This window comes from Vanessa atalanta, chromosome 8 (assembly GCF_905147765.1).
Source record: "Vanessa atalanta chromosome 8, ilVanAtal1.2, whole genome shotgun sequence".
Taxonomy (NCBI): Eukaryota; Metazoa; Arthropoda; class Insecta; order Lepidoptera; family Nymphalidae; genus Vanessa; species Vanessa atalanta.
Window position 1 is genome coordinate 3,204,493 of NC_061878.1, and position 25,010 is coordinate 3,229,502.

The following is a 25,010-nucleotide window of genomic DNA, read 5'->3' on the forward strand; positions in this document are numbered from 1 at the left end:
TGATAGATTGATACAATCTAATAAAGTTTTTCTTAACACTTTACAGTCTAACGCATTTCGTATTCCTACTAATCACATGCCTCGCTGGTTTAGCTAGCGTCTGGCTAGCTTATGCGGCTACAGAAAGCACAGGCATCAGGTTCGAAACGGTCAAGACGATTTAAATAAATTATAATTAGTTCCCGGTGCTATTTTCGTCCACCTAATTATTTTCAAAATAATATAAGCACTTTTATTCAGTACGATAACTTCAATAACTAATTGCAGAACAAATTTTATTCTTGTAATAAAATTAATTATGTAGATATATTAAGCATAGAATTAAGTTTGTAATTTACTAAACAAACATACATATTATATTTTTTTTTTTTTTAATAATTTTCACTTGTCAATATTGTGAGTTCTTTTTAATTATCAAACTCCATAGTCATCACATTTTCTCTTAGAGACTAGGTTATAGCCCCGGATGAACTCGGCCCTGATTACCATATATCGCATAAAGAACACTGACAATAAAGCTATGTACTGTATAAAATATTGCACTTAAAAAAATATGTTTTAAAGTCCTTCGCTTTGTGCAGGTACCACCTACTCATCACATATTCCACTTACAAGCAACATTATCTATTAAGTACATTCCTGTTTGAAAAGTGAGTGAGCCAATGTAACTTAATTGAAAAGGGTAATCAGTTAGTTAGTTAGTTCCCAAGGTTGGTGGCGCATGGGAGATGTAAGGCATCATTAAATCTTCTTATGACGCAAATGTATATGGGTAGTGTAGTAACACATATCACCAGGTGATCCATTTGCCCGTCCAGCTACCTACTTCATAAAAATAAAAAATAAAACGTAAAGTTCATAAATAACACAATTATAAATAAATAGTCTCGTTTTGTCAAACTTCCTTCAAAGGTTTATGAATTATTAAAACTGTTTGCCAAGTTTACACTCTAGGTAAAATAGTTTTGTGCTTACGTAGGTTTCAAGTAATGTGGCCTACATATGTACGTTTACGGATGTAGTGCTCGCCGGCGCATGCGCAGGTTTCAGGTTATTCTAGCCAGCTGGTTCACTGGGTTCAAGGGCACGCCACAAGTTACACTCATACACTAGCTGCGTTGTCGGACCTTGACTTTACTTTGACCTACATCTGGAATTAATATAATACGTATCACTAGGTTGTTTACTTATAAGTGTTGATTCATTTTTTTTTTATTATTATAACAAGGTACTCGTGTATACATTCTTAGTTTTGTTATATACAATAAATAATAACAGGTAAAACTGTAATTAATATATAAAGTATCATTTTTGCTTTTATTATTTTGTAAAAATATTACAATTATTAACGGTAATTATTCAACAGAACCGATTAATTTCGCAGCTGTTTCGTTTGACGTCAAATATTGTCACTTATTCGAAGTTAGTTCGATAATGTTTGAACTGGGACAACTCATTCAGGAAACAAGGTCTTTGTTAATACGACTGTCAAATAATTTAAGACAGTTCAATAACAAAGACCATTATCGTCACCTTAATGAGTTCACTCACTCACTCACTCAACTTCATCTTATCTCGTATCATTTAGAAAACACAATATATAATACTACGTCGGAGAGTTCTAATTAATAACATATCCTTTAGAATGTTCTTATTATTAAATATCTAAATTCCATATTTAACCCTATCCTTGTCCTGAAAATAAAATGTGATTCATGGTCACCGTTTAACAATAAGCATTACAAAAGTATCTTATTTACAGTTGGAAATGGACCGTATCAACATTATTCACCCACACCGAAGAAGAGTACGTGGAAAAGCGATGCTGTCCGGCGCCTCCGAGCCTGTTGTTCCAAGAAAACTCTTCTTCGCAGGATACCCATTCTTGCTTGGTTACCACATTATTCCTTCAGAAGTGGTTTAGCGGATATTATTGCAGGTATGTCTCATAAGTAAGTTTATATATGATGTATCTTCAAATAGAGGAGTCCCGCTTAATCTCCCACTGGAAAATAATTTAGTTAAAAAAATGTGGGATAAAGCGGGGCCGATTGCACTGGAACTTTTTTTATTACTTTATTTGAGCAATACGACAAATTTCACAATTACATTTATTTTAACTTTTCGATATATATTTTTTTGTTCGTAGTATCTTTATGACCCAACAACAGTTTAAAATAAATACAATTAAGTACTTTCGATAAGGAAACGCTTAACAAATTTCCGGTTTATGATTTGTCTGAAATATTTAAGTCAATAAAACCAGAAGCCACTGCCTTTTTCTGGAGGACAGACGGGCGAGCGCATGCGCGACACGCTCCGGCGCACGCCTTTATCTGTTCACTCCGATCGGCTTCACAAAAGATTTGACATATTAAGTTAAAATTGTATGTGTTTTTGCTGTTGATTGCTATATTTAAACTAACGTCATACGTGAAACTGATTTGATATATATTTTTTAAAGAATGTTTGTATTTTAATAATTATATTCCATTACACTTTTCGTATGTACCTATTTAATTATGAAAGAAGTGGGTTTTAATAAATATATGAAATACGATTATACGGTTTACTAAATTTTAATTCGTTTACTTTAGGGCAACGGATTTAAATGAAAAGATTTTCAGCCCAATCCGTATCTGTACTTCTGTACTTCCGTATCCGTATTCTTATACTTTAAATATATCTACAGCTTTTTCATGATTTCGTTAATTTCTTTCAATCGCATATCAAAATAGAAATAAAAAACATTGTCGTAGGTGGTAGACTAATTCCCGACGCAAATTGACAGTTAACAGCGTTGCAAATGACTGCACTTTACTTTACTTACATTTGTAAAAAAGCGTCTAAATTGAGTCGAATTGAGTTTAAGCTAGGGATATAGGGTTTGATCCCGGGACTTATTTACAAAGAAAAAAAAAACTTTTTTACAGTGTACATGTGTAAAATTGCACACATTTCTTAGCGGACTCTAATATCAATACTTGTAGTATTACTGTAACAATATAGTATGTAAATTTCTATATATTATAATAATATAAAATTATAATTATGATGAAAAAATATGAGTATGTCATTTTAATGTTTTAAAAGTTAAGATTTCATTGTTTAATAAATGTCGGTTGAAGGCTTTATTAAACTTGTTATTTGTAAATTATTTGTAATTATTTAGAGAAGACTCCTGGGAATTTGCCTCTAGGTTGTCTTGGGTCCTGTTATATGATAATGTCGAGACTGCAATACGTCAGCGACCACCAGTCGTACCAAAATATCCCAGTTGTAAGTTCGAACAATTTAACCTCAACGGGTTACCCGTTCAAATTTACCTCTGGGCACTTTACACTGAATTTTCATTTTCTTAATTATTGTTTTTAGCAATTCAACTCGCACTCGGCGATAAAGGAAAACATATTGACGAAATCTGTATGAATCGCGCGAAAATCTGCCTCATTTACTGACTGGCATTAAAGAATAGGAATGACAACGTAGCCTTAGCCTAGGTTTAAGACTTTTACAGTCATTTTTTCGTAAAGGACTGCTGAAATTTTATTTATTGCGCCACACGTAGGTGACCCGTGGAGCAACAACAACTAAAATATTTAATTAATTACCATAAAGTATTTATATATAGGTACTCTATGTAATTGTTAGAGCATTATACTTTATACCTAACGTCAGAGTTAGTGAAGCGTTAAATTAGTGAGATTTCTTGTGTGATTGGAGGCATTGTTGTGTTATTTTGCAAGCTTCGGCCTAGATCTAGGTTCAAGATTTCACTAGTAAAATATTTTTTAAGTCTGAATATAATTAATTTTATAATGCATTTCTATTATGTCAAAAATTTAATTATTTTATCAGTAATTAAATTTGAAAGCTATCAAAATTTTATTTTAAGCTTGCTCGCTTTTTAAATATGAATATACTTAAAATGGTATAATTACGTATAGGTGTTGAGTTAAGTCCTTTAAGACCCGGAAGGTGTATTTTAACAACATCCCCTAGGCATTTAATCTATCATGTGATACAATGAGAGTTATTGTAGGGGATAGGTCAATATTATTTTATTAAAACGTAACTGATATTTACAATGTCCTGGTGACAAAAAAAATACTAACCTTCACAAGAATAGCTTTAAAAAAGTTAGTACACTAGCTTAAAAAACCGTTAATATTTAATTTAACCTAACTCATTGTTTTGTGACGTAAAATCGATACGGGGCTCATTTATATTAGTCAGATGGCTTTTCTTAAATAAATAACACAATTATGTAGTGAGCGTCCTCTTGAATAAAGTATTTAAATAAAATCAATATGTACCAAGTTTTTATACTTTGCAAACTCACTTATTACAACCATATACATTTCAATCTATTTTTTATGACATAGGTTTACTAGGCAGACGAGCATATGGACCACCTGATGGTAAGTAGTCACCACCGCCCATAGACAATGGCACTGTAAGAAATATTAACTATTCCTTACAGCGCCACAAACCTTGGGAACTAAGATGTTATGTCCCTTGTGCCTATAACTATAGGCACAAGGGACATAACATTGTAAGAAGAGTGAGTGAGCCAGTGTAACTACACTGGCTCACTCACTCTTCAAACCGGAACACAACATTACTGAAAACTGTTGTTTAGCGAAAGAATATCCGAGGAGTGGGTATTACCTACCCATACGCGCTTGTACAGAGCCTTACTACCAAGTAATCTTTAATAAAAATATTATTTTTTTACAGGATTGACAGTAGGGCTGACAGTGATCCCACAAGCAATAGCCTATGCAGGAGTGGCCGGTCTTCCTCCCCAATACGGGCTATACTCCTCATTCATGGCTTGCTTCGTGTACACTGTGTTCGGTTCCGTAAAAGATTCAGCCATTGGCCCTACTGCCATAGCCGCCATACTGACGAGAGAAAACCTGCACGGTCTTGGTCCGGAGTTCGCGGTGCTGCTGGCATTTTTATCTGGTTGCGTTGAACTTATCATGGGTATACTTCAGCTAGGTAAGTTATTAACATTTAGTTTATTAATAAATTGAACTTTGACATAATTATAATAAATTCATCAAAAACGGTTGATTGATGATCTTAAGGCGCTATAGAAATAAACTACAGTCATTATATTCCAATTAATTGAAATATATTTTCCTCTAGCAGGTTTTTTTTTATACAATAGGTAGATAGACGTGCAAATAAGGGGGCCTGATGGTAAGTGGTCACCACCGTCAAAATAATAACCATTCCTTACATCACACCAATTCGCCACCAACCTTACGAGCTAAGATGTTATATGCCTTGTCATGTAGTTACACTGGCTAACTTGTCATATAGTCAAACCGGAATACAAGAATATTAAGTATTGCTGCTTGGTGGTAGAATATATTATGTGTCGCCGGTGTCTACACAAACGGCTTTGCACAAAACCCTACCACTAAGAAAAGCTTATTATTAGTATGAAAGTATCTTTACATCGACATACTGATCGCTTAATCTCATATCATTAACCAAAAGGCTATCTGGAAGAGATCGTTCTCATCTATGTACCATAAATTTTACTTTACTTTGCCTTTTACTTGTTTACTTTACTCTTACTCTCTGATGTACAATAAAGCATATTCTATTCTATCCGACACTCGTGATATAAGCACAAAACACAATCAATAGTTACTATAAAGTCTGTATAATTATTGTGAAATTGAAACGAAGACATGTACATACAAGTGTCAGTGTCATGTGGAGTGTATCAAAACAAGCATTTATGAGAACAAACACATTGTTTATCGACAATGGTCCATTGGTGTCGAGCGTCGACTAGTGCTTACAGCGTTCGATGTGTTTCGTCTCATTTAAATACTCTGAGGTCACGGTCGGCGCTTCCTCTTCATTCCAATCAAGTTTAAGGTCTAATGACTAATAATAAATAATTAGCGTATTATATCGTCTTATGTTACTTTACTAATTATAATTTATTTAATTTGTGAGTCTCTAACAAAAGATACACACTGAATACATATTCTTAAAATTAAACAATATAAGGGTTACAAGTTGTGTGTGCTCCTTCCAATTAGAGAATACCACAGCATGCACTATAAAGCAAGATAAAAAGTGAAAAAATAATACATAGAAGTGAAAAACAAAAAAAATAGATACTTAAAATTAAAAATAAACTTATTAATTTAAAAAAAACTTGTGTTAGGTTAAAAGTTTAGTGAGACACGCTCTGAATTTGGACAGGCTAATGACAAATAGAAAGTGTGTTATATTGTCATGAATGTCTGGATAGATTTTTGTTGCTCCATAACGCCAGAACGGTTGAAAGGATAGAAATTAAATTTGGTACATATACAGATACCTTTCATCCCGGTTAGAAAGTAGCGACATAAATATGTAATTTAATTTTTTGTATAGTAATTCTAAACAAATCGCTGTTACAGTACGATTTTCATAATATACACGTCATTTCACGATAAAATGTCCGCTTGACGTAATAAATAATATTATGGTTTCTTCACGTTTTTCTAAAGAAAATTCTTGCGCGCGAGCCGATCGTTGCAAAATATTATTTATAACGTCATTTTGCAATCAACGCAATGTTTGAAATATTGAATAATAATTCACGTACGTCGATTAATCACACACGGGCGACGCTGACTCGATCTAAAATTCCACTTTTTTGTCACTTATTTACATACTTATTCAAGTTTTTTGTACATTCGTTTTTTTAAGAAAAATCTGATAAAATCTCAGTATGAACATATGGTTTTTATTTGTTTTAAATATCTTTGATCTTCTCATGTGCAAAATGTGAAGAGGTTTGTTTGAATATTTCAATTAACAGTAGGAAAAATAAGGTTATTACACTTGTCATATGCAAATACAACCACCACGAATATACACTAGTTTAAGTAAATTTGTGGTCTCTTTAGGGGCCTTTTTTTAACTCTTTATATTATATTATTATAAATAATTGATTTTGATATTTTTGAAATACTTTTAACTGGCCCGTCTGTGTCGGTATTAGCCACTATGATACATAACATCTTGTTGTGAATAATGATAAGTTTTTCTGACATTCGTTAATGTTTACTTGGTGGTAGAGCTTCGTGCAAGCCCGTCTAGGTTGTGAACACCCACTCAACACCGCCAAAGAGCAATACTCAGTATTATTTTAGACAATGTAACTACAGGTCGTAACATCGTCTTTACCAATGGTTAAAATTTCATAGGGTGCTAAAGAAGTACAAAATGGTGACCACTTATCATCAGTGGCCGCAGATTATCCGTCCGCCTACCAATTATATATATTTATAATAATCTAGGTAGTAAATAAGTTCAAAAAAGGTGATTCGAAAATGTACATATTACTTTAAACGAACTACGACCTTACGTACACTGTTGCCGAGCCGTATATATAAGCGAGCAGAGCACATCGGCGAGAGAATGATAGGTACGTCTTAAAAGGTAGAACGATAAAATACGCCTTTTTACATATCTGTAATTGTCAGATAATTGTCTGTAATTGTCTTTTTATTCAGTTTTTAAAACTCAATTTATGTCTCAGTATTATTTTTTGATTGAAATAATATATATAACAAAACTTAACTAAGCCATTGCTATTAAATTAAAATGACAAATACTTCAGACTCTTTACAGAGGACTTTTAAGTTTAGTTTATTCAAACAAAACTCTTAAATAATTATTTAAAGTGTTTGATAATGAGATGAGATATACTAAAAATGCTGTTTAAAATAACTCGCTATTTTAAAATATAAGTCGTTAAAATATATTGGGTAATAAATATAAATAAGGTGGTAATATTATTTATGCGTTACGATACCAATAAAATAGTTTGTTAATATTGTAAATAAGGAGGCATTTGATAATATTAAATAGTTAATGTTCCTTATAGTATCTGTGATTTATATATATGAATTCCAAGATTATTTTTATAAATGTACACAAGCAAAAATTTCTTAACTTTGAATGTAGGCATACATATCAGTTTTATCAGACTAGACGAGTTTGAAGAAATCTGAAAGTAAGTCAGTCGATGCCGGTATGGTCCGATTTGCAATAGAAATGTAACAATTATTTAATTCTAATCAGGAACTTCTTAAACTTTGTAGGATACAATAACAATGATAACACTAACAGTTTACGTAAGTATACGTTTCAGATTGACAGGAACAAACTAATTCATTTATTTTTACAGTATCTTTGATCGAATCTTAAATGATTGTATTTTAAATGTTGCAATAACAATATTTCTTATAATTAATGGATTTAGACTCGGATTCCATCATAAAATTGGTTGAACAATAATATTGTGAGTATCAGCATTGTAAGCCTCTTTATTTGAAAAGAACAACTATGCGAGTTTCTTGCTGTTTCTTCTCGCTAGACGCTTTCCGAAATCGTGGTAGAGTTTAAATATTGACGATTCAAAAATGCTTTGTTGTAAAGTTTACTTAAATAAAATACATATTGATTTGATTTTATTCCAAGTTTATATAAATGGTTTATCTATGGTGCTGCTGTTTAGGATTTCTGATCGACTTCATCAGTGGACCGGTGTCAGTTGGTTTCACCTCGGCAGCTGCAATCATCATTGCCACAACTCAAGTCAAAGATATATTGGGGCTCAGCTTTCCTGGTGGAAAATTCTTACAGGTATATATCCTATATAGTATCAAAATAGCCTGTACACAAACACGATTCATTTTATGAAGCCTTTAATTTGAACCCTCATGTAGAAATAAATTTTATTTAAAAAAAGAAGTCTTTTTTTTTAATTAACAGCGTGATAAAAAAAAAGTATGTTTGGCCAATATTATTTAAAAAAAAATGAGCTATAATAATTAATTTAAAAGATAATTATATTATTTTCTATATTAAATAAGCCTTAAAAGAACTCAACATTGGCAATTCAATATCTTCGCAATTATAGCACTAATAAGGTTTTTTAATAGACAATCTATTGATCCAGTTTGTGTACTATTACTTTTTGCTAAATGTAATCATCATTTTTTTGCAAGCGTCAGCCAATTTAATACTTTTTGTTGCTTTAAACGCTTTCTATCGACCTTCGTCAAATAATTTACTGCGAAACTTATCTTTAGGCTCTGAAACGCTGATCAAAAACAGATTATTTTATTTGACTTCAATCTTAATTGTAATTGGTTATTAACGACTGATGACGCAATATGCGACCAATGAGCGTACAGATATGAGCCAGATTAGTAAAACTGACTTAGATCAGCGTTTTAAAACAGGGCATTAGCCCAAACTTAATATATACTGATATTATAAATGCGAAAGTAACTCTGTCAGTCTGTTGCTCTTTAACGGCCGAACCAATGAACCGAATTTGATGAAATATGGTATGAAGCAAACTTGAACCCCAAGGAGGCACAGGCTTTTTTATGCCTCACACTTGACGTGGAGCCGCGTGCGACAACTAGTCTACTGTATGTTTACCGTTTTGGCATTCACCGGATGAAAAAGTTTTGAGAACGTCTATATTATTTTCATTTGTAATATCAATGTTTTTCTAATTGTGTTATACGTGAATGTACGTTGTGTTAATATATTAATCTTTAACCGTTGGAAATACTCACACATTGACAGTTCGAATATTAAATTGGAATAACATTGGCTAATGAAACACACGGTTTGTTTAAGTTAATCGAAAAAAAAACTTTGACTTATTTTAATATTATTTTAAGATTAATATGACGTATTATAACATTTTGTATGTTTAGGTATGGACCGGTATGTACGAGCATATAGGCGAAACCAGACTGTGGGACACCGTGCTGGGCGTTTCTTGCATCGTCGTGTTATTACTTCTAAGAGTAAGCATATACTACACATTAATTAGCCTTACTGACTTAAAGATTTTAGTTTAATGTGTGCGTTAGATGTTAGTGTAGTTGTGATGGTCCGAAAATAAAAACAATCAGGCCCCAAAAAAAAACCTAATCAAATAATATACCAAAGTCTGCGGAGTTTTTTTAATTAACAAAACAAACTCAGTAACGTAGGTGATTGTTTTATAGAGGTGGTCATTGAAAACAAAACTAAACTATATAAAATATAAGGTACTTTTTTATCTTTGCGATAGACGGACAATGTTTGATTAAAATATTGTTATATTTCCTACACAAATCATTCACATTAGAAATCTTATTTTGCATCGCGATCAAAACAATATTATATATCATCAAGACATCAGAATTCAAAAATAACAGGTGTCACTGGGAATTTACCTAAACTGTCTTATATCGCTGTATCACACGTAACGATCATCACCATTGTTATGCACTCTGGGCTGTAACAGACGTCTATCAAGAGATAAACACTAACATTAACTTGAATACATCCTGTTACCGGTAAAGTGCTATTTACTGATGTTACGCCCAAATGAATTAACAATTATTTTTTAATTGTCACTCGGCAATAAATCGAGTATTATTTTTTAATTACTTACTTGCTATGAATAAAAAGGTCGTCTCATCAAATTAGTCTGATTCGATGGTTATTACGTCCACTATATATCACAAAGTTTTTTTGAAGTGATGTTATAATCAATTACCAATTTATTAACATAAGAATTGATAACATTAAAAATAGTTACTGTATAAATCTTGACCGCGTGGAATGGTGGCAAGAATGCTAGAAGCATTTCCCCGTTGTATCGCAATTCCGATCCTCTGGGCTAAAAACGAACCAGCCCACCTGTCACCAGTGGAGGCAATAAGGCGAGGTGTTATACTTTTGATTTTACTTTTGAAGTGATTAAATAGTAATTATATAAGTGTGTATTGATCATAGTACTGCACTTATCCACTGTTTAAATTGCCCTCTGGATAGTTAGGGTAGGTGTGTTAGTGTAACCACAGACGCAACGGACATAACACCTCAACTCTAAAGTTTGGTGTCGAAGTCTAACATATATTACAATGCCGATCACCAACATGGTGGATTATTAACAATAAAAAATATTATTTCATTGTAAATTGGAATAACGGAAAATGTAAATGTGAAAATGTATATTATTATAAATGTATGTAAATAAAACGAGCGCTATGAATGCAATATGAATTCAACGACAATGAATGCCGTGACAAAACCGTCACCGTGTCCAAAAGCTGGACTGAATGTTATCGAACTCTAATTAACTTTTTTAAACAGATGTAATGAAAAAGTAATTTTATTTGAACCGGCGTAGACTCCGCGTAATTGGATTTTTATACACATATCGTTCCATGTTATTTATAACGTTATATCGGTCTATGGTAGTTTTAGTTAAATACCTTTTTTGGGAATAAAATAAAATATATATTTTTACACTACGTTAGAACTACGCCGAACTTTTAACGATTGTCGATACCAATTATAGTTACAGTAATAGTCTATACTTGTCTCATTTCGGGGCAAAGACCTCATCGACTCTTAAGAAGACAATAATTATAACTACTACTACTACTAGCCATAATAATTACGAACACCATATGGCTCTGCTGCAGATTGAATAAACAAGCCATTTTTCATGCGACGCTGGTCATTTTTGACGATGTTCTTTTTCAATTCCCACAACGCAAATTGAACACTCGAAACTCTTTGCGCTAAGACTTTCGGTTAAAATTGAGGTTTTCTTAACAATCGATATGCTCTCTCATCGTCCATTTTTAAAACCAAATTTAAATATTTTTTCACAGAAAGTGAAAGACATAAAGATCGGCACAAAAGATGTGTCAGAGAGTGAAGGCAAGGTATCGCGACTGAAGGCAGCGGTCGCGCAGGCGCTGTGGTTCCTCTCCACAACTCGCAACATCCTCGTGGTGCTGGTGTGCGCCGCCCTCGCCTACTACTTCGACACGCAGAACAAGCAGCCTTTCGTGCTGACCGGTCAGTAGAAATATCTCAAACCCAATCGATCAGATTGGAACAATGTACCAACTGAAATCCGTTTCTACGTTACACAAAATATGATCTGGTATTTGTCACTAATTATTTATTTGTAAAAAAAGAGTGAGCTGATCTGTAAGGTGACTTTTATATGATTCATCTGTTTATTAGCTTAAAGAAAGTATTATTTGTAAATCTTTCAGGCGAAGTGAAGGCTGGCCTACCCCAGATGTCTCCTCCGCCATTCTCTGCCACGGTGGGAAACCATACCTACTCTTTCACTGAAATGGCGTCCACACTCGGTTCCGCCATTTTTGTAGTGCCATTGCTCTCTATACTAGAGAACATCGCACTTGCAAAAGTGTTCTGTGAGTATATTTATGAATATTATTAGGAGACTCCTTATTTATAGGTATTAAGATTGTAAAATTGAAATAATTTCAAAATTTGTGAAATATTTTGATTGGTTAATGTGATAACCTGGATCTGGTTCAACGTTAGGTTTGGTTCTATAGTCTATTTCAATCGTAGACGTTAATCCTTGAGATTTGCTAATAGTTTGGCTATGTTGTGCACTTATCAGTTCTTGATAAATGTATTTTTATTTATAATACACTAGTACTTAATTACTTATATTCTCTTTAATTTTACTCCCAAAGATACCATAACAGTTTCAATACGCCATTTTCTCGCAAATCCATAATGTATATCATAGATAATTCAAGCCCTCGACCAATGATATCGCGTCATTTCGATGTCAAATGTTGTTTATTTGGCTTTTGTCCTCTTATAGTTGGAATAGACTATATATGGATGTGTATAATTTGACGAGCGCGTGTGTAGCGGAGGGCAAGTACGTGGACGCGACGCAGGAGATGGTGGCGCTGGGCGTGTGCAACATCGCGTCATCGCTGGTGGAGTCCATGCCGGTGTCGGGCGCGCTGTCGCGCGGCGCCGTCAACCACGCGTCCGGCGTCGCGTCGCCCGCCGGCGGCCTCTACACCGGCGCCCTTGTGCTGTTGGCACTTCAGGTAAATTCGCTTTGATCCTTATTATCCATATATACTATTATGTAATTATATCTTATGATACGTTATGAATAATTATATGCAATTGCATTTTGGTCTACCTACTCGTATATCTAATAATACATTTATGTAATCGGATAAAAAGTGCAATACTTCTCTGTAATGATGAAAATTCATGGTTTGAAATGTCTCTCGGATGCTTTACAATTTTAATATTTGGTACATGGAGCATTTTTTAACCGTGTAATCATGTCACTGAGAGGTCGTTTTAGGGCAACCTTTAGATCCCAAGTTATCTCTATGTCAAATTTTAAAGAGGATCGGTCACGTCATTTTTTGACGTCTTAATTTTAAGTTAACAAGAAAACAGGCAGTGTTGTTTGAATTTATCATTGGTCTGACTAAGTTTATCTCACTATATATTTTTATGGCATTGATTTTTTACATATTCACAGTATTTCACACCCTACTTCTACTACATTCCAAAGGCGTCGCTAGCGGCGGTGATCATAGCAGCCGTCGTCTTCATGATGGAATTACACGTCTTTAAGCCGATTTGGCGAACTAAGAGTGAGTAACTACAAATATATATTTTCTCTAACTAATAATGACTTATTTTTATAAAATGAGAATGTCGACTTCTTTTCTAAATTAAATCTATTATAATTATCATAATATTCCAGAGGTAGACATTATACCTGCGGTAGTCACATTCGGGGCGTGTCTTGTGACGCGATTGGAGCTGGGCATCGTGCTGGGCATCGCCGTTAATCTTTTGTTCCTACTCTACGCGTCCGCACGACCCGCCGTGCGCGTCACCACCGCCGTTGTTAGTAAACTCTATTTTATTCCTATATTTTAAACGTAGTCGCTGTATTCACTGTAGGTAGTCTAGATAAGCATATTTAATGAGGCTTCCATCGGCTATTGTCTATGAACGTCGAAAACATAACATAGCGTATTTCGGAACTTCCAGTCGGAGGGCGGCGTGCGCTACGCGGTAGCGACCATCGACCGCGCGCTGGCGTTCCCCGCGGCGGAGTACGTGCGGCGCGCGCTGCGCAAGGCGGCCGGTGACGCGCCGCTCGTGCTGGACGCGCACCACGTGCAGGCCGCCGATTTCACCGCCGCCAAGGTACATACAGCACTACATGAAATCGAAGTCATTTTTAAGTTAGACCATAATATGTGTCTTGCGATTTAGCTTAACTCGGTAATACATCAGTCCCTAATTTTTCCTTACCGACACATTTTTTTAAGGTAGCGTTACTGACTTACTTTTTTTTAATCTAATCTTCATAACCTACTAACGACATATTATAATATTTCAGGGAATAAAATCTCTAATCGAGGACTTCCACGCTCGCGGTCAGACGATCATATTCTATAACGTGAAGCCTTCCATCGCGGAGGTGTTCCGGGGCGTGAAGCCGCGCGAGTTCGTGCATTGCTCGTGTCGCGCTGAGCTCGAGCGACTGCTCCTCGAGGCGCAGCGACGCGCGAGGCGAGCCACGTGGTACGATAACGATAAAGTACTCGGCCCACTCACATCATCATCATTTGTTTATCCTTATTCTATACAAGCAGCATGATTTAAAACACCACACAAAAAGAAAATAGCAGACATTTACGAAAACGTATTTTTTTAAAACGAATATTGTTTTTGATGGAACATAAGTGAACTAAGACCGTTGAATGTTGAATAGTTTTTATAAAAGTAAAGTAACATCCCGTAAATTTCCCACAGCTGGGCTAAGGCATTCTCGTGAATTGGAAGTGAATATACCGATATTTCGTCACTTGTTGACGTCAATTCCGCAACCAACAATATAACGTCTCGTCTCTTGCTATGAAGGAAGAGTCGGTTTTCAGTAAATGAATGCGTTTCTTTGTTTAGTGAAATTATATTCATACAGGTGTAGGTATATGTATTCATAACTATTTATTTGCAAAAAAAGATGGAAACAACATCTTATTAAACAGCTCTTAATAACTATAAACTACTCCACGTATTAGGAATTCGATGTTTTGTTTTTATAATTCTATAAGTATTCATTATTGTTTCTCTTTCAGAATGTTCGTGACGCGTTATCATACCAGATCTCTAAACAGCACAAAGAGTAGAAGTGTAAAAATATAGTCAAAACAAAATTTTTATAAAGAGATAAGTATAAATGAATTAGATGTCATTGGTATTTTAAACTACCACAGCTAAGCCCGTGTGTCCAAGCGAGGCGATACTTTAGTAGTAACTTATATACATACAGTGTATTTATGTTATCTTAAGCCAGGTAAGAAATATAGTGTATGATAGCGGGCGTGTTTTTAACAGTATTAGAATTTAATAAATTGTTGAAAATAAATAAATGTTCTCAGAATATTAATAGCAATTACTTTTATTTACCCATGAGTTACATCATGAATATATACCTAAAGCCTATTCCAATCGGAGTAGGAATAAAGATAAACAAACCTTAAATTTACGTATTTCATACAATTTGCTTGTAACTCAGCGACATTGTGCATTACTAAGGGTTTTTGATTAATTATATCTACTTTAATTTTACTTCCAAATTTCCAATAACGATTTCATCGACGTTCAAAACGCCATTTTTTCACAAATCCATAGTGAATAACATAGATTAATCAAGGTCTCGATCTATGATGCGTCAATTTGCTGTCAAATTTTGTTTATTTGGTTTCTCCTCTTATGGTTGGAATAGATACTGCAATACATGCAATAATTTCCAGTATTAATTTTTCCTCTAAGAGTTCATTGTGAGAAATAAATGAAGAGTATTTGACAGTTCTTTATAGCGCTATAAGACATAATACAAGTTAAACACACTCAAAGTAGGTTAACTTGCGGTATCATGTTTTTTTTTTATCTATTACAATATATCCAAGGGCGTGCTATCCGAGCTGTTATTATATCACAGTACTTATAATTTTAATGATGTTATTTAATGTTCCTGCATTATATTGCCAGGCGTCATCCCAAACTGAAGATTTAAGATTTCAAAATATCTATACATTTATAAAGTTGATTAATTTCTAAGGATAAACGGACTTAGTTATGGAACTGTCAGTTTGATTTAAATTTACATAACCGGGTTACTGAGAATGGTTATATGTGTGACTTCACGCCACAGAAGAAGCGAAACAGTTAATAGAAACGTCAACTAATTTTGAAATCAGTAGCAAAAGGAATAAGGATGTACATATTAAATAAGAGTCATATTGGAGATAATCAAATATTTATTTTATAATCCTTCATAAAGTCCAGATCTGCGGATTGCACAGCCACAGGTGACCATGAGACGTTCGTACAAAATTTCACCTCGTTACAAATCATTCGCTTCAAACTTGGAATTACATATACGTACATATGCTTGTACGTAAACGTATACGTACGCACACATCGAGCGATACTTATCGTGATGAATTAAATTCGTTTATGAATATCGCAAAAAACATTCGCTCCATGTGTGCCACTTTACAAGATCACCCTCATATAAACATTACATTGTACGATAAACATATACCTATACAATAAAAGTCGTCCCGTAACTCGGCACTTAAAAATATTAATAAAAGTCATACTTGCCAATTAACGCTACATAATTTCGCTATACACGAGAAATAATAAAAAAACGGCCCCTAAAAAATTCCAACTAATAATCCTATGTGGATGCCTCGCTAGCACCAAGTTTCATCTAAATGAACGAATAATTATTATTGAGCACTGTGAGTCGATAAATTCGAAATTTGCCAACGATAAAGAGTGTTTTACAAAAAATGAGCCGAAGTTTCCCGTGAGAGATAAGGAAGACAGAATTCACTGAGGGGTACCTCAGAACAGAGAATTAGTAAACTAGAAATGCTATAAAAGACTGGTCTAGAATACACTTTTTTTTCAATTGCAATTTCCAAAATGTTTTGCTACATTTTCGTTTATCAATAATTGTCATTTCTATTTTGAGATCATCCCTGTACTGAGACCAAGTAAGGTGGCAAGTTAAAGCTTTCGCTATTGGAAAATAAATTCGTACGGATTTCTGTTCCTCTGTTATTTACCACACCTTGCTACATATCAGCGGACATTTTATTAGAAAGTCGCTAATCAACGATCACCTCGCAGGCGATCGGATAAAATCGGTTATTTGGCATTTCGTAGACGAACCGTACAACCGCTATAAATAATACGATATGACACATCACTTGAACAAAGTCGCCAGTCAACGATTAAAAACCTAACATTAACTAGACGAATAATCACAATTAAACTAAAAAACGTACCGTTAGTGTCACAGAGACTAGCACTAACTGGACGCACCGACAGTCGTGCGACGGTCGCGCGGCGGTCGTGCGACGTCGGCCTGTGAATGGGGACGCGTGCAGGCGACCGGCCGCAGGAACTTACACTAAATACATTTACTAATCTATAAGTTGGTATATCATTGTTAGCTATCGTATTAAACGTCGGAGTATCTCAAGTTTGGCGCGGCGTTTTCATCTTTCCTATACTTACTTACTTACAACTACAGACTACATAGTAAAGAGTAAATTTCATAATACTAGGTTCACAATAAATGCATTCAAATCTCGCTTTAACAACGAGCGAGTTAACCCTTTTCCCACTCTCCTGAAATAATTCAGACTTTCTAATAAAGTCCAATCGGAGTGTCACATCAACATTTAACTAACAACGATTCTGCTCCCTCGCTGACGTACTCGCTCAGTGTACCACCACACCAGTTACTACACTCCCTCCCATGAGGGTGCCCTCTCCTCATCCCTATATCACACTTGTGTATAAACGCTAAACGAATTTAATTACATAAATATGTGATCGAAGCTAACGTAATCTCTCGTAATCAGACATTGGTTTGTGCGGAGACTCCGCGACTTACGACGAAAATAAAGCATTCAGAAATCATTTAAAGCCAACGATATTCTGCTCGCAAAACACTTTAATAATAATCATTGAGCCAGAAATATGCGTATCCTATCGAGACATAAAACAAACGACTATCATTCGGATAAATCTTTCTCATTCTCACCTAATAAAATGCGGGTTATAATACAACCACTTCGACTTATTGAAACTAAATATATAAATTATATTGATAGTCGCGTCCGATAGGATACACCATGTATATAAAATAGCTAACGGAGTAAAACGTGAGACAGTCCAAATATGGCAGTTACTGTGATCGAGAACCGAACTCCAACATCTATAATATATTCTTACGATCAATATTACATTACAAGTTACAATAAACTTTAGAGCATACGAGGGCCGATGCTAGTGACATTAGTGTTTAGACTTAAGTTTAATTAGTCTAGAAAAATAGTTTTTTTTTTTTTCATTTTATTTTTTTGTTCTATTAATTTTGTGAATATCAAGATTCTTCATTGAAACGGCCCTCTCTGTATGGGAAATATAGTGTCGGTGTACATCGAAGTCACTCTTCGATGCGACTCGGTTGTATCGCACGGCTTAATACTTCAGCAGGTCATCGTCGAGATCCGTGAGCGCGAGTTTACTGTCTATCACTGGAACATAGTAACGTATTATTATTACAAGTGAACAAAGAATGCCAATATCAAGACTAGTCAATTGCGCAAACAAAGGTTCAGTCCCATATTCCGATAGGACGGCAATCTAACATAAAGTGATCTCAAGAGCAGGATCAAAATGGTATGTCCACCACCGCGTTCAACGAGCATTACTTTAAACGGAATAAAAACATACAAAGCCCCATCACATATTATTGTCTCTTGTGCGTAATAGGTACCAGCGTAAACTACCAGTATCTGTTATAATTTAAATATTTTTATAGATATTTAGGTACTCGCTTGTAATTATTATTATTAACTACAAAAATGAACAAATCGATCATGCATGCAAAAGCTATGAGATTCAGCTCACTTTGGTCCGGGATAGTAGTATGGCGGAGGGCGCTCGTACTCAGTGGGTCCGTGGTAGCGAGGTGGGCCTTCTTCCCAGTGCCTGCACACACCGAATGTATGAATGAAAGTGTCGCGTTTAAACAAAACAATATTAAGCTACACATAAGCTTAAACATATTTAGCACCTTTATATAGTTTTTTATTTAAACATGTTTAAACAGGAACCCCCGACACCAATGATTGTAAATAAAAATCATACAACCCCTTTAATGGAACCTTTGCCGTAATAGACATTTATTTAAATATTCAACCAATCTAAATGAATAATGTTTGTATTCTGTCTGAGTTTACTTGTGGTGTGCAGTGGGCAGTGTGCAGTGTGCAGTGTGCATACTAACTTTGGCGCCATATCATTATATCTGCGCGCGTGGTGTGCGTCGAGAGGCGGCGCCAGGGCGGCGTGCGACGCGCCGGCCGCCTCGCTCTCGCGCGCGCGCGTGCGCCCGCTTCGCTTCTCTGCGGCGTACGCGCTGCAACACAACACGCGCGTCGGCGCTACAGCACGACGTAGGACACGCCGCGTCACAACCGAAACCGACGTTACGATGCTTCACATTATGTTATACCAGCGTATTTTGAATCCTTACAATTTCATTCAAACTTATCTTTTTGACTGTATCTTTCATGAAAAATGATCGAACCATTTGAAGGCTGAATGCTTTTATTTTGATCGATATACTTACTATAATTTATCATATTATATAAATAATAGAAAATTATTTACCGAAAGGATCGTTCCTTGACGTCGGCTCGGGTTGTGAACTTAAAGGAAAAAGAAATTACAAACAGAATTCAGATGAAATTATATATAAGTAATCGTGAAATAAGTTTACAACATCGAATAATATAAAAGAAATAACGAAGCGATTAATTAAATAAATCATCTGCATACTGCTTTCATTCAGAACAGCGAAGGAAACGTCAGCAAACCATGCAACATCCACAAAGTACCGAAGATTATTTATAAGAAAACACGACAAGCCAGCTGAGAGCTAAAATTCAAAACTTTTAACACACATAGGCCTGAAAGTCAGACGTCATTTTACACGAGACAAGCGAAACTAACTAACTAAAAGTTTTATTTAGACTAGTAAGAGAAAGACAACAAATTGAGGCCGAATTAAATAATATCACTCGTTATGTCAATTGACGTTAATAGTAGGCCCCAAAGTGTGTGAAAATACATGCAAGTTAATACACAAATGGAGCGTTTCATTTATACATAATTATATGTCGTTATTTTAAAATTAAATTAAACGTAATTATTAATAAATATATATTTAGAATGGCTTGCAAAGAAATCGCGACGCCATTTTGTCTTGCTATTTAGTTCAACAGACTAAAACAATAAAACGCTCGATTTTTGTAATGTTAGTAAAACCTTAGTTTGTAATAAATGTTTGTAAATGAAATGATTAATGATTGTTAGTTACCGCACATGACAAGATGAGTAATCCTCCTCACGCTACATTCCGCTTCTAGTCGTGTACAATATGCCTTATTCTATTACAACAACGTACAACTAAACGAAACTTATACAAAATCTCTTATAAATATGAGTAAGTATAGACATTGAATTGATTATTACTATTATACGTTATGTTTGGATGAGAAATATTGAACTAAGAGATATTTTACAATAAAAGTACATTTGAATTCCATCAAATCCCTGCGTTAATTCTAAGTCAATTCGCTGCAGTGCACACATCTATACTATGATTATGATTGTGAGATATATGACGTATATTAAGATAATTTACCAAAGAATTATTTAGCCAACCCAATAATATTGAAAGATTTTAGGACACTACAATAGTCGAACACGAATAATATTAGATCAAAGTCGTTACCTAGTCGAAGGCGTTTGACATCCATGAGCTGGGTTACCAGGTATTACAGGTCAATTTTTATCGTTGCCAGATTGAAAAAATAAATAAGACTATTATTTACTTATAAAAATTAAGATTCATATTATAATATCTTTAGACTCAGACTTAAAAATATTACATTTAATTAATATTTTGATTGTTTAATTGTAATACTTTAAATTTACCTTGTATTATTTGCAACACAAGGGTGTCCCAACGTCTGTATTGTTTGCGACATCTTCAATCTTGTCCTGTTTTTTTTTTACATATCTTTCTGGTAACCCTACACAAAGCTGTACTATATATATCGAAGTTACACATGTTGTGTCACCCTATGCACGATATTGGGTCAGCGGCTTTAATTGTATTAGGTGAATATATTGTGTATACATTGTTTTGAATTCATCCTATTAGATTGCAAATAAGAATTTATGATTACATTTCTAAACAGTCAAGATATTTTTATGTACTAAAGAGTATTTAGTGGTATCGTAAACTTAATACAATTTAAATATCTTAATTATTTCGCAAACATGATTACAATAATATTGATATTCACATGTTTTTTTTTTACTTATTCTACATTTTGTGCTAACTCAGCTTTTTCGAGACCTCGTCAATAAACTAACAACAATATGCATACAAACCGCGTATCAAAACTATGCAAAAATCTCTCTAAAATTGCTATAATTTTGGTACCAACTACGATATGGATACAGTCAATAATTTGATCGAATATTGTACAAGCGTTTTTTTACACATTTTAAAAGCTTTATATATGAGTTTGACTTGTTTAAAAAGTACTTTCGATCTACAATGTTTGTATATTTTAGTAAAAAACTGGAATGATTATAATAAATTCATATTTTAAAATTCATAGGCGCAAGCGGTCGGTGAGGTTAGTAATGGACGAATATTGTAGTATACGAAGCATTATTACTAGCTTATTAACTAGTTCTTTTCTATTTACATTCAAAATTATCAATAGCGATTATTATGTACCGGTGTACTTTTTAACTAGAATAATATCATATTCAAGCAAATGCGAACAGTGGAAGACGATCGAAGTGAAACTATGCCTCGATTAGTCGACTACAATAAATTGGTCACTCAATCAGTCGCAATAATTTCCAGGCAAAATTTACGCTTAAATTTATGTTTTTAACACGTTCATTATAAAAATTGCAAGATCAATACGAACTGTCACAATATATTACAAAATGTCAAAAATCTTACAAGAATATTTATTACCTTGTTAGGTCTTAAATATTTAATGATAAAAATACGAAAACGGACCACTCAAAATGGCGCACTTCATTCACGAGATTAAAAAGGATATAATTAGAATTTAGATATCGAAAACATTTAAAAAATTTTACATGATTATATCATTAACCTACTAGAGAAAACAATATCGTAGCTGAATTAAAAAAAAAAATAACAAGTCACCAAACGCGCGGTTAGACGCGAATTATGAGTATTTTTATAAACTTCACGTAAACCGAGCGGGTTTAACTTTAATGACTACGAGTAGAATGTCAAAAAGAAACTTAACAAAACTACGATTGGTAGTAAAATTCGAAGTTCGGTTCAGGAGTCTACTCGGACTCGTGTATGCCGGACTCGTTGTCCTCGTCCTTGGCGTCGAGGCGCGTCTTGAGGTCGTCGATGAGCGCGGCGGAGGGCGCGGGGGGCGCGGCGGGCAGCAGGCGGCACACGACGTCGCGGCCCTCGAGCACGACGCGCGTGCCGCCCGCGCCCGCGCCCTCGTCCGCCGCGTGGTTGCGGCCGCGCCACTCCGCGATCTTGCCCTCGATGTCGAGCGTGCTGCGCTTGGACCCTCTGCGCACGCACGTGTTACGATCGCGCATGCCCGCTACGACTGACTACGTCTCTAAAACTATGCTATGTTCGACGGCTATCGTCTAGCGATGGGATGACTCGAATGCGAAAACTGGCATGCGCGATTCGGACCACGTCGGCTAATCGATGGACTCGACAATATGGTCGAAATATTTTGTTTCAATATTGATACAGTGTATACGAATCCGTATTACTCGAGTCCCATAAACACTAAATTAATCCTAGAATGCGGTCCTATCACCTACCGAGAAAACGAAAGGAAAAAACTAAAAGTAAGAACTAAACATAATTTAAAAGTCTGTCGTTGGGTATCCTCGTGCGGGACTTGCATGCACATCACAGTACCATGCCAGTTCCTTAACGCATGCTTCTTATAACTAATATGGCACTGTTACAATTTATTTCATAGCTTATTATTACGGAATGTTAATAAATTATATTTTTATTACAATATTACTGAGAAAGATTACCAATTTCGATAGTAGCCCTAACCTTAACCCATGCATAGAAAGAACTCGTATGTGCACCCGGCTTTACGTCGTATTCTACTCGGAGTAGGAAGTTCTATGTCAATAGAAGTGAACGTTGAGCGTAAGGCCGCGTGCACGCGAGAAGCGAGTAGCGAATGCGTGAGAGCGCATGCGTGAGGGCACTTACTTGGCGAGGGGTACGTTATCGCGGTCCGCGTACGCGTCATACAAATACTCGCTGCAACAGACAACAGAGCCGGTTAGCGCAACGGACCGCGCCCGACCTCTAACACGCTACGAACTCTCGTGTGATCGACAACATCGACAACTGTACCGAGTTACCGATCTGATAGACGATCGAATGATTGACACATAAAATGCCCACTTCTTAATCAGTTCGTTGGCGAGTTTATGAGGTGTTGTAAATACACACACATAAGAGATTCGGACGTGGAATTATCGGGGATAACCAAAACAACATGAAGAATATAGTTTGAAAAAATGCCTATATTTAAACTACTTTAACATAACTATGCTAATTAAAAATAAATATAAATTCAATTTATTATTGTTTTATTTTAACTCAAGTGAGAATAACCTTAAACTTTTAATGTAATATATATACTATTTAAGATTGACTTCTACACACCTAAAGAGTCCTGTCCTAAACGACACCTTAATTTATTTATGACAACTAATGGCACTGAAGACGAATATATGCGTCATGGTGTTAATGTTTTATGAATAAAAGAAAAAAATATAAAAACTATCAAACAAAAATGACCTCTATTACTGAACGCTTAGTATACGCTATTTATGTCTATTTACTATGTACATCATCTACATGTTCGTAATACATTGCGGGCTACATACGTTGGGTTTGTATATAACCGCGGGTAAGGTAAGCAATACATGGTTATGGACTAGCGAGCAACAGCAAGCCCGTACTACAGGTTAGGGACCTACATACAACAACGACACGACGTCGAAACACTCAAAACTTGGCTCATTGAAATGCATGCATTTAAATATATTTCGCTAACGTCATTCACTCTAAAACAGAATGACGTCATAATAATTCGTGTAATTGTCATCGAAAAAAAAATATTTTATTCGAAAATAAAAATATGAAATGTCTACCAAATGTATTTTTCCTATCAAACACAATGGAAAAAATAAGAAAATTATTAAAAAAAATTAATATATTTGTCTTAAAATATATTTATTACACTCGCAAAACTAAAAAAAATCACTAAATTATTGATGCTGTCCCAGTAAGTTTTGCTGTTTAAATACGTGAGTCATCAATTTTATATAAATTTTTCGACTTTATATAATAACGCTATTAAGAATAAATCGCTATGCTGCACTACCGTCCTGGGACATCATACAATGTCAAAAGTTTAAGTGGCAAACGAAAACGACTAATAAACGTCTACTACTAGGGTTAGATTCCAACGAGCCAGGGACGGTAACGTTGCGGGATCGGTGCAAGCCGCTATGGGGTCGAAGAGCACACGTCTCGAGCGATAAACAGTGAGTGAACTATACCATACCGACGATCTTTTTTAAATTAGCTAATTTGAATACGCAAAATCAAACATACGGTCGAGTGCGGGTTCGCGTCAAATACCACGAGTATAATAACTAACGTCTGAACGCAAGCGCGCCCGCCGCCTGCGAGTTACCGCGCGCGCCGCGTCACCGCACGCCGCGCCGCCGCCGCGCCCCGCCCGCGCTGTGACACAACACGCAGTGCCGGACTTAGGGCAATCCAAGAGAGGGGGCCCCACAAATGACATTCCAACGAGTTGATATATATTAATGAATTAATGTCAACCCCTATTGGCAGAAATGAAATTGTTCAAATTAATTTGTAAAATAATAATTGG

General features: G+C 35.1%; 2 protein-coding genes across 4 annotated transcripts in view; one reads left to right on the forward strand and one right to left on the reverse strand.

Moving 5' to 3' along the window:
• Positions 1 to 15,325, forward strand: part of LOC125065756 (sodium-independent sulfate anion transporter-like) — a 32,646-nt gene extending 17,321 nt beyond the window's left edge. Inside the window, exons 2-13 of the mRNA XM_047673557.1 lie at positions 1,763 to 1,939; positions 4,741 to 5,007; positions 8,546 to 8,673; positions 9,765 to 9,857; positions 11,724 to 11,913; positions 12,117 to 12,281; positions 12,757 to 12,944; positions 13,397 to 13,511; positions 13,625 to 13,770; positions 13,918 to 14,076; positions 14,273 to 14,457; positions 15,015 to 15,325. Coding sequence (XP_047529513.1) covers positions 1,763 to 1,939; positions 4,741 to 5,007; positions 8,546 to 8,673; positions 9,765 to 9,857; positions 11,724 to 11,913; positions 12,117 to 12,281; positions 12,757 to 12,944; positions 13,397 to 13,511; positions 13,625 to 13,770; positions 13,918 to 14,076; positions 14,273 to 14,457; position 15,015 — 1,814 coding nt within the window. The 3' untranslated portion in view covers positions 15,016 to 15,325. The remainder of the gene's footprint in view (positions 1 to 1,762; positions 1,940 to 4,740; positions 5,008 to 8,545; positions 8,674 to 9,764; positions 9,858 to 11,723; positions 11,914 to 12,116; positions 12,282 to 12,756; positions 12,945 to 13,396; positions 13,512 to 13,624; positions 13,771 to 13,917; positions 14,077 to 14,272; positions 14,458 to 15,014) is intronic.
• An 856-nt stretch (positions 15,326 to 16,181) lies between these two features.
• Positions 16,182 to 25,010, reverse strand: part of LOC125066053 (prominin-like protein) — a 44,417-nt gene continuing 35,588 nt past the window's right edge. Inside the window, exons 13-16 of one of the 3 annotated variants that reach the window (XM_047673950.1) lie at positions 23,306 to 23,356; positions 19,256 to 19,387; positions 18,877 to 18,957; positions 16,182 to 18,500 (exon numbers count right to left, since the gene is read on the reverse strand). In XM_047673950.1, the coding sequence (XP_047529906.1) occupies positions 18,488 to 18,500; positions 18,877 to 18,957; positions 19,256 to 19,387; positions 23,306 to 23,356 (277 nt within the window). In that variant the 3' untranslated portion in view covers positions 16,182 to 18,487. Of the gene's footprint in view, positions 18,501 to 18,876; positions 18,958 to 19,255; positions 19,388 to 21,637; positions 22,628 to 23,305; positions 23,357 to 25,010 lie in introns of those variants that run through there. The other 2 variants (XM_047673951.1, XM_047673952.1) reach the window with 2 other exon arrangements.